At 41.8% G+C, this 10,760-nt stretch overlaps 1 protein-coding gene across 8 annotated transcripts in view; it reads right to left on the reverse strand.

Moving 5' to 3' along the window:
* The window catches only part of LOC139547962 (BCAS3 microtubule associated cell migration factor-like), a 361,432-nt gene extending 350,971 nt beyond the window's left edge, over positions 1-10,461 (reverse strand). For all 8 annotated transcript variants that reach the window (XM_071357199.1, XM_071357197.1, XM_071357201.1 and 5 more), the window contains exons 1-5: positions 10,350-10,461; positions 7,512-7,602; positions 7,005-7,059; positions 6,666-6,741; positions 5,084-5,190 (exon numbers count right to left, since the gene is read on the reverse strand). In XM_071357199.1, coding sequence (XP_071213300.1) covers positions 5,084-5,190; positions 6,666-6,741; positions 7,005-7,059; positions 7,512-7,582 — 309 coding nt within the window. In that variant the 5' untranslated portion in view covers positions 7,583-7,602; positions 10,350-10,461. The remainder of the gene's footprint in view (positions 1-5,083; positions 5,191-6,665; positions 6,742-7,004; positions 7,060-7,511; positions 7,603-10,349) is intronic.
* Positions 10,462-10,760: the final 299 nt, after the last annotated feature.

The following is a 10,760-nucleotide window of genomic DNA, read 5'->3' on the forward strand; positions in this document are numbered from 1 at the left end:
ACAGAGAGGGGGAAAAGAGAGTAGAGCAAGTTCAACAACAATGTAAGAACAAGTAAATGTAACAAGTCAAAAGTAGTGTCACCAGTGAAAAGTCAAACGCTTTGAGACTATTTTACAGTGGCTGGCCAGCTTTCTCTCGCCGTCCTTCTGACATAAATGCATACAATGAACGCTCAGTCTAAGACCACTCTCATTTACTCTGATTTCTTATAAAGGAAATGTAAAAAATGTATTTAAAAGAGGACATTGTTGTTTTACGGTTGTTGCGGTGTAGTTCTGTCAAAAACACTTGGCCAAGCAAACACCAGCTGAATAGAGCTAGGCAGGGGGGCAAGCCCACCTATACAATGCTAGGGTAAACACTTCATATAAAACTGTTAACAGTTTGCCATAGTCAACAGGGCTGGAGTTGTGACCACTAGGTGGGGTGACCACTAGTTCTTTACGAGGCTGCTCCGATAATCAATACGGCCATACTTATGATTAAGCCTCAGCGTAATGATAAGAATTATCAACGCTACACAACCACAAACTTAAAGCTCCTGTTTGGATGGAGGCTAAAGGGCTAAGAAGTCGGCAGCAGGGCAAAGTCAAAAGACAATGTGGGGGCCCCTAGCTGGAACAAAGAGAGATTTGTTCACACTGGGAAAAAAATAAAACATCTATTCCAACTGCGTGGAAAGGGGCTTGTCAAGGAGGAAGGGGGCCCTAGAGGGAGATTGGGGGGTGGGGTGGTGGGGGGGGGGTGGCCTAGAGGGAGAGGAAGGGGAGCACTAAAGGTAGTGGAGGAGGGGCTGGTGGTTGAAGTGCCAACCAAACAGTAGAGTGAAAGCTACCAACAAAGGTCCCCAAAGCATTCCGATGCAAACGAGCGGCCTACTCTTTCTTTCTGTGACTGAGCCAATGGGACAGAGCAGGCTGCGGTGTCGCCTGGCTGGCAAGACCAACAGTCTGATAACCAGACAGCTCAGGTAATTGGTTTCAAAAGTGCTATGATGACTGATGCCAAAAATACTTTTAAAATGCTTTGAACAGAACTGAGATCAAACATAGCCTACATACATTTACATTTACATTTAAGTCATTTAGCAGACGCTCTTATCCAGAGCGACTTACATACAGTATCTGAAGTAAAGAATGACAGGTTAGCAGGTGGATAGTGTTCAGGAAATAGTGTTCCCACATCGACATGTTGAACATGTCCGCCACACCTGTTGTTCACCCAGCGTGTACTGTGTAGGCCTATATCCCCTGTCATTCTGAGAAGCTACAGTATCTATAGCTGGAGGTCACCAATAGATCAGAGGTTATTGTAGGTTGCTTCCTGTCTTTACTGTTGTATCAGATGCAATGAGAACTGTTAATGGAATTAAAGTGGTAGCTGTGTCCCTGTTCGAGGCTCCAGAGATGCTAGGTCATCCCCTGCATTAGGCCCCAGAGAGAGGCTTGGATAGTCAGGTCAGAACCCTTGCGTGGTCCGTGGTGGCTCTGACGCCTGTAATGGTGCATTGTTTTAAGCTCTAAGCTCCACTTTTGTGATTTTTTTTGTGTTAAATTACAGCGAAACGTGCATTATCACATTACTGTCACCATAATCCACGTGTCTTAAGTAGATAAGCACATCCGAGGATGAATGCTCTTTCGCACAATTAGTAGCCTCTTTTCAAAGTGGTGGATCAGGCCATTGTTTTTATTAAAAGTGCAGCTCGGTCCAGTGGCATTAAACTAGAGCATCATAAACCACTAGCAGGTTAAAGGAGCACAGAGAGGGAATAAGTGGGACTATGGTGGGAGGATGGGTGGGATTCCTACAGCAAATGGAGTTGGAGAATAATGGAATTTGCTGGATTGTGTGTGGTGGGTGGGCGGGGGGTTAGGATAATGACAATACGGTGGGCATTGTGCATTACCCCACAGCTCATCCTTGCCTTACATGGCTCTGTGTGACAAGACAGCCAGCCAGGCATCAACAACATGCATCTCTGCTTTCTGCCATTACATTAGCCGCCTGTCTATACAGCAGCAATATGCCCAATTGCTTCTTTCTCTCTCTCTGTGTGTGTGTGTGTGTGTGTGTGTGTGTATTTATTTTTTTATTATCATAATTTTTATTAATTTCATTTCTGGGTCTGGGTGGGATGTTTTCTGTGGAAACTAGTGTTGTACACAGTGTTTTAATCTCTGTATTACCCCTCAGTTGTAGACAGACAGACATGCATTCAGACAGGACACACGGCAAGGGCCTAATGATAGTATATGAATATGATCAATGAATAATTTTCAACAAAATGAAGTGCTTTTGGGTATCCTAAAACAACAGCTGATTTAAATTTTACTTTCCACCATGAGAGACACATAACACTTGGTACTAAGGTCACAAGCGGGGGGCGTTTTCACTGTTGAGCTTCAAAGCAGGCGGTGGACCAGCGGTGATAACTTTTATCCCTCTTGGAAGCACATGAAGACAGGCTGATATTGTCCCTATCTGGGACTGTACTTTAATAATAACAGCGCCCACACAGACACCTCTCTTCAAAGCTGGTCATTTCCCCCAACACCTCTTCCGGCCAACAACTTGCCCACGGTAGTATGGGCCTCATCTGTCTGGGACAAGACAGGCGACACCTATCCAGTCAAAGATCCCTCGCTGTCTGAGTGGACAGTAATGCACACACACACGGACGGTTGATATGCACATACACACTCTGTCGGGCGTCTGATGAGGAGTGTGTATGTGTGTGTGTCTCTCCATGCAGTCAGTGCCATTACAGAGGGTGTCGGCTTAGCGACTGTCAAAAAAACTTTACAGCTACTCAGGGTTCGAGACTGAGGTGCTATCATAACTTAATATGAACCCAGTGAGACAAAACGTCCCGGAAACATGCCAAAACCACAGAAAAACTACAAGAGGGGTAAGAGTGTGAGATAAAGAGGAGCAACACCGCAACAGTATCGAGTGTATCGCCCAGTTGGGGCCAATTCCAATTCCACTCCTTGGTCGACTGGTATTGAAACGGAACTATACTGTACCCAACTCGGGATGGTACTACAATACTCTATATGTAGTGCAGCAGCACATTTGTAGCTGGCTGGCTGGCTATGGCCCTTCTCCTCTACTAGTTTATTCTGGATGGTATTATGTAGGCTGGCTAGTGTAGCACATCTGTAGCTAGCTGCATATAGTTCCTCTCATCTTTAAGAGAGAAGAGGTGCGCTAACAACAGAGACGTTGTTCATAGCCACATCCCACCAGTGTGTGTGTGTGTGTGTGTGTCAGTCAGCCTCCAGTGTCAGTGTGTGGAGGGGAAGTGTGTCATTTCCTTGGTGGCCTGTGGATGTTTAGAAAGGACTGATTAAGGACTTAGGCTGTTTAGATCTCACAGGATGTATGTTAAGTTAGCATGTTTCTGTGACAGCTTGCACGTGAAACCTGATAGTCCTAAATAGAGGCCTTTGCAGAGTTGCAGGTTATTTCTTAAGTTGTAGAGCTGACAAAATCCTCTAATGATTTTACTAAAGAATATCTCAGTTATTATTTTCAGATAATCCTGGAAATTACTTTACTGTGGTTGAAAAAAAGCTCTTTCAAATAGCCTTTACATTTCCTCCTTGTAGGGCTTTGAAATTAACTCAAAAGAATACAAATGTGCACAAAAAAGTGCAGGAAAAACATTAATGCTATTTCCACTCTTAGGTTTTTCCATAAGTGGTTTCTTACTTTATTTCAATCCATATTCCTCCTTAAATATTTGACCCTGGGATGATACCAGTCACATCAACACAAACCACCTTAAAAGAATATCAAAAGTCTAAGTCTACCTCCTCAGTGACAGACGAGGAGAGAAGGAAATGAGTGGCCCTTCTCTCACCTCCATGATTCTCCTCACATTGTGGAGGCCTGTGCATGTCTCTCTATTGTTCAAGTCTGCTCAATGTGGGTGCACAATAGTGATGGGTAAAATAAAATAGATACAGTTACACATCGGGATATCATTTTGACAATATCGCAATATTATTTGTCTTAGTTGGCTGTACCAAACGCCAGTATTTTCTTTCAAAGTTTGTTCTCTATCTTCTTTTTAAACAGGGAACAATTTGTTTCAGCACTTTTATTTCCATGACTAATAAAAATGTTGATGTCTCTCTCTTGTCCCTCTGCAGCAGACATATGGTGCGCAATTTGTTTGGAACATCGAATTGCAATAAAATCACAGTATCGAACACATAAAGAATCGCAACATATCGTATCGGCACCTAAGTATTGTGATAATATCGTATCGGCACCTAAGTATTGTGATAATATCGTATCGGCACCTAAGTATTGTGATAATATCGTGTCGGCACCTAAGTATTGTGATAATATCGTATCGTGAGGTCCTTTGCAATTCCCAGCCGGAGTGCACAATAGGTGCTATGGTTCCTGTAATTATGGGACCTGGAGAGAGTAGTGTCTCCCAACCTACCCAACCTGCTCATCAAATGTAAACAGCTCTATATTTAAAATGAAATATTTCAACACCAAAAACACAAAGATCTGTATTTCATATGTTAACAACCACAACACAGATCCTAGAGAAGCTGTTGGTGCAGAAGTTGTCAAGACTTGTAATTGACTGGAGCATTTTAAAAAATAAATTAACTGTTAACACCCTGGTCTATCCTGACATCTAGTGGGGGACAAGGGGTACGGCAAATGAGATACAATAATGTCTGGTTTTTTTTACCTTTATTTAACTAGGCAAGTCAGTTAAAAACAAATTCTTATTTACAATGACGGCCTACACCGGCCAAAACCGGACGACGCTGGGCCAATTGTGTGTCGCCCTATTGGACTGGATGTGATGCAGCCTGGATTCGAATCAGGGTGTCTGTAGTGACGCCTCAAGCACTGAGATGCAGTGTCTTAGACAGCAGTGCCACTCGCGTGTCTTTTGTTGTTCAACATCTTTCTATTCAAAATGTATTTATAAAGCCCTTTTTACACCAGCAGATGTCACAAAGTGCTTATTCAGAAACCCAGCCTAAAATCCCAAACAGCAAGCTTCAACACCAACAACAGCACAGTAACAACAAAAACACTCACGGATATGCTCCAGATCTGCATCCCGTCTGCATAACCAATCATGAGGCAGAGGGGAGGGTCACTGCTGCCACTGTGCATCTCCAGGAACTCTGGGGAGCGGGACGTATCTGATGGACACACAGGAAAACACAAAGGGAAGTTATACATTTATATTCAGTCAACTCTGTAGACTTATTCAAACTTATTTTGATTTTAATTCCTTTGATGAATTGACTATCAAACTAGAACTGCCTGACATAGATATTTACCATACTTTGGCAAAACCAGTGAAGACCGGGGGTGGGGGGGGGGGGGGTCTAATCAGAACCAGTGTACTTCTGTAGCGGGCTCCATCCCAGACAACTGTTGTATGTGCCTGTGTCTTGTAGGTCTCCCCATAAACATATGCAAACATAAACTGAGTATACCAAACATCAGTAACATCTTCCTGATATTGAACACCTTCCCATATTGACTCCAATGCTTCCCACAGTTGTGGCAAGTTGGCTGGAAGTCCTTTGGGTGGTGGACCATTCTTGATACACACGGGAAACTGTTGAGCGTGAAAACCCCAGCAGCGTAGCACTTCTGCCATACCCCATTCAAAGGCACTTAAATCTTCTGTCTTGCCCATTCCACCTCTGAATGGAACACATACACAATCCATGTCTCAATAAAAATCCTTCTTTAATCTGCCTCCTCCCCTTCATCTACACTGATTGAAGTGGATTTAACAAGTGACATGTCACCTGGATTCACCTGGTCAGTCTGTGTCTTGGAAAGAGCCATTGTTCTTAATGTTTTGTACACTCAGTGTATAATCAGTCTATACAATACATTTGACTGCTTTGTTTGTTGCTGCTATCTAAAATGATTAATCCTTGTCTTTGTCGATTTCAAAAACCTTTTACAAAACTGTTTCATTTTGTAGAAGAATGGTTGGGGTTTAAGTGTTCCAGCTCATTCTTCTGAATAAATGTTCAACTCTAGCTACTTTGAATGCGTGTCAACTCCAGCCGTTTTTAATGTATATGAACCATTGCTTCCGTATGGAACAATTTGCTTTACATTGAGCATGCAAAGAAGCAGGGCTGGAACAGTGAAGCTCTAAATTGAACGCCAAACAGAAGTCCTCTTCAAAAGGTTTGCGTAAATAACATTAAAGTGGTAGAAATGTTTATAAACACAGACAAAATGCTGTGTCTAATCAACACAGCTGTTGTCAGATTGAGGGAGAGATCTGGCGCGCACACACACACACACAGACTTGTGCCATTGAGATACATCAGACCTGTCACTCAAAGTCCTTTCAAGAAATGAACCATCAAATGGTTCGCAAACAACGCCTGCCAAAGGAACTATTCATGTGTCACATTTAAACAGTTTTCTACCCAGGAATTCTAACAAGAGGCCACTTATCAGCATATTTCAGTAAACTCATAATATTCAAGAACCTGTTTATATATGGTTTAAGCTAATCTCTGGGTTTAAAATACCAGATAATATGAAGCAAGTTTTCAGTTGTTATCAGAACGTGTATGCCCTCCAAGGTTGAACACAACACAGTCAAGGGGGGAAGCTTTGAAACTGTTCTTGGACTTACCATTGATGTCAGCTTTCTCAAATCTGACCCAAACTATTTTCTCTTTTTCATCAGTTGGGGGTGCGCCAGTGTATGCCTTGAATTTGGACAAAAGAAAAGTAGGAGATGAGGACAACAATTTATCAGATTAAATTACTGCAATCTGTTAATGTCATAGAATGACCTATTAAAACTTTAATAAGATAATTTGTGATTCAGTTAATCCTATACTTCAACTCTCTCCACCCTATAAAAACACCATTGACTGCCTGAGTAAGCTAGTCATTCTGAATAAGGGTAACATGTAATACACATTTCTGTTACTGTAGAAAAGACGACAATCAATGGAAACAGTCTTACCTGAGGGACCACATCTTGGAGGAAGGTCACAACACTCTCCATATACGACTGCTCACTGTAATAACACAATAGCATTACCTTGTTGAATGTGTATACCTAAGAGTAGAATATTTGTAGTGTATGCATAGGTATAAGTATTGTCTTTGCACTTAATTCAGCTAAATTGGTTGTAGTTAACACTTTCTGTTATGCACTCTCCACCTCAAAAAGTGCCCAAGGAAATATACTGAACCAGATCATATTGATCAATAGCACTGAAGCATATGTCTGAAACTGATGGTCAATAACAACCATCATGGGATTAGCTGTTAGGCAATGTCATGCTTTGCAAGGGGAAACTTGTATAAGTAGGCAGACCAGACACTTCAGGTGGAATAGCTGAAAGCCTATTATTCTGTGTGTGTGTGTGTGTGTGTGTGTGTGTGTGTGTGTGTGTGTGTGTGTGTGTGTGTGTGTGTGTGTGTGTGTGTGTGTGTGTGTGTGTTTATTGTGTGTGTGTGTCCTTACGTGGCAGCTTGTGCTCGCACCACAACCCCTCCAGCACAGCGGCTTGGTCTGCGCGGAGATTCTGATGCCATTCTGTCTCCAAGTCTTTATCCTACAGAGGAAAGAACATGACTATTACAATCCGGTAATAGCTAGGTTTAATTTATGTCTCGGTCTCCATAAAGGTCGAGACTAGTAGACTTTCATATAGGGTGTAGAATGGTCACGAAAGATCTTGAACAGATTCCTACCACTTTTGGTTGTACTAATTTAACATTTTGTACTACAAAATGTAGGCCTAACGGTACACCTGATAGTCAACACAGTAAACCACGCCCCGCTCCAACAAACCTGCCTAATATAACCATGATTAGGGCCAAATCATTACATTCAGTAACTAGGATGTAAGTCTGTTTTTTATTTTCAATACATTTCCTGTATCACATATCAATTTGAGCTTGATTACCTTTGCTACATTAAATTATCTTTAATAATTTCGACACCATAGTTCAACACCATAGTCCGCTCCAAGCTCATCACCAACCTAAGGTCCCTGTGACTGAACACCTCCCTCTGCAACTGGATCCTGGAATTGCTGACGGGATGCCCCCAGTTGGTGAGGGTAGGCAACAACACATCTGCCATGCTGACCCTCAACACGGGGGCCCCTCATGGGACTGTGCTTAGTACCCTTCTGTACTCCCTGTTCACCCACGACTGTGTGGCCACGCACAACTCCAAGACCATCATTAATTTTGCAGATGACACAACGGTGGTAGGCCTGATCACCGACAACGATGAGACAGCCTATAGGGAGGTGGTCAGAAACCGGGCAGTGTGGTGCCAGTACGACAACCTCTCCCTTAACGTCAGCAAGAAAAAGGAGCTGATCGCGGACTACATTCACATCAACGGGGCTGTAGTGGAGCGGGTCGAGAGCTTCAAGTTCCTCAGTGTACACAACACTAAAGATATATCATGGTCCACAAACCAACACAGCTGTGAAGAGGGCACGACAACATCGCTTCCCCCTCAGGAGGCTGAAAAGATTTGGCATGAGCCCTCAGATGAGAGCTTAGTATGGAAACTGCTTGGTATCTGACCACAAGGTGCTAGAGGGTAGTGCGTACAGCCAAGTAAATCAGAGGGGCCGAGCTCCCTGCCATCCAGGACCACTAAAGGACCACCATGCGGGACCACCATGCGGCATCAGAGAAAGGCCCCCAAAAAATTGTAAATTACTCCAGCCACCCAAGTCATAGATTGTTCTGCTACTGCAAGGCAAGCAGTACCAATGCACCAAGTCTGGAACATTGTTATGCGACTACAATTATCTCCTTTTTGTGTCTAATTTGAAACTGTGCCATTCAAAGGTGACTGTCTTCCAGGTAATGTGTTTGTATTTCTATTTACTGTTATGTGTAGCATTTCACTACACTCGCATTAACATCTGCTAACCATGTGTATGTGACAAATAAAAATTTGATTTGATTTTAAATATAGTGGCTAACTGTTTTCTTTTCTTTCTTTCATTCAGAAGTGTTGTTAGCCAGCTGTCAGACTGTGAATGGACTTGTACTAAAGTTATCCAGTAGGGGAGAGTGGGGTAAATTGAACCATTTTTTACATTAAGCACCCTATCAAGGGAAATATAGTATTCTAACAAAGATATCTAGGCTACATATATTTTAGGATATTGTGTATCCCTGGAAATAATCAGAATTCAAGTAAACATTAGTTTTGAAAACATAGCTTGTCCAAAAAAAGTGGTCTGATGGCACAATTTACCTTGGGTATGGGGAGTTAAGACGCCTACACATTTACTGTACTGAATGAAATATTAAGACTACCTTTTAAAAACCATGTTTATTTTTTATTTCCCAAACACAATTCAACAAAATAGCTTTTTGTCTTATTTTTAAGCATATTTTAACACAGGCTTAACACCTAACAAACACTGTACATTTCTAAAACACTTTGAACATAGGCCAGGCCCCGTTTTTACCTCATATCCCAGCCTTCAATTTGTTCAACTTGCCATTGGTTGAACTTACCCCAAGACAAACATTTGTAATAAATTAGCCCACACAGCTACAAGGATGCACTTTCATGCTAGGTGTAGGACCCCAAATTATGTATAGAACAATCTTAAAATTATATATTTTGGTTAAGATACAAGCATTATGAAACCTCTAACAATAAATTAATTTGACTTGATGAAAATGTGGTTTCTTCCTCAAGACTACATGAAATTATGACCTCTTCCTAAATATGTGGTCAAATTATGCATTTTGTGTATGGTTTCCTAGAAGGGTGGCTCAATTTACCCCTTTGGCGCAACTTACTCCACTCTCCCCTAATAGCTAACATACTAACTAGAGCCATTTTACAGTTGTTGTTTTTTACAAGTTTAACTACAAATGGATCTAGATACTTGGGTTAAAGTAACTAACAAATATGATTAGGTACACATACACGAACTACTGTTAGCCTTAACAATGATTGCAACATTTGGTAACACTGACAGCTAACTGGCTAGCTAGCTACTCTATCTAGCTCAAGTTGGTTCCTCCAACTAGCTGGTCAGCCTCAAATCACAAACTGAAGATGACTTAGTTAGCTAACAAGAAATATCTGCGGATATTTAAAAAAGTCTAAATTGTTTGATAAATGTAGCTAGCTAACTTAGATGTCAAGAACTAACGTTAGTCTCCAGTCCTATTCTTTCTGTGACAGCAGCAGCTAGCTAGCTAACCACCACCAGACAAGTCATTTTATCAAACACCAGTAGCTACACCTATTTATTAAACATCATTCGCGAAGTTTAACCAACTAATGTATATGTTATTCAATACATACCTAGTGTGTTGTTGTCTAGCTATCTTGTTAGTTCAACGAATCTCCTAAATAATTGCCATAAAACAGTAGGAAAGACGTGTCAGAGTTAGAGACCAATGGTAGCATCCTCGCTGCGTTCACCAAGCCAATCAGTGTACGACAGAGGCGGGTGTTGTAGGTCCTCGTCCAATCAGAGTGAATAATAATACCCTGTTTGTCCCAGGATAATTTTTAGGAATCTCGCAGATTATTTTGGGGGTGATTATGAAATTGTTAAATTTGATCAACAGCTACATTTTATTTTCATGAGTCACAACAGACAATGATCCTGTCGTGAACGTGCTCACCATGACACAAAGCCCGATTTCGAACCACACAGATTTGTTTGTTTACATCGAGTTCTCGCGTGATACCTCTTCGCATGTGTCTGAT

This window comes from Salvelinus alpinus, chromosome 21 (genome assembly GCF_045679555.1).
Source record: "Salvelinus alpinus chromosome 21, SLU_Salpinus.1, whole genome shotgun sequence".
Taxonomy (NCBI): Eukaryota; Metazoa; Chordata; class Actinopteri; order Salmoniformes; family Salmonidae; genus Salvelinus; species Salvelinus alpinus.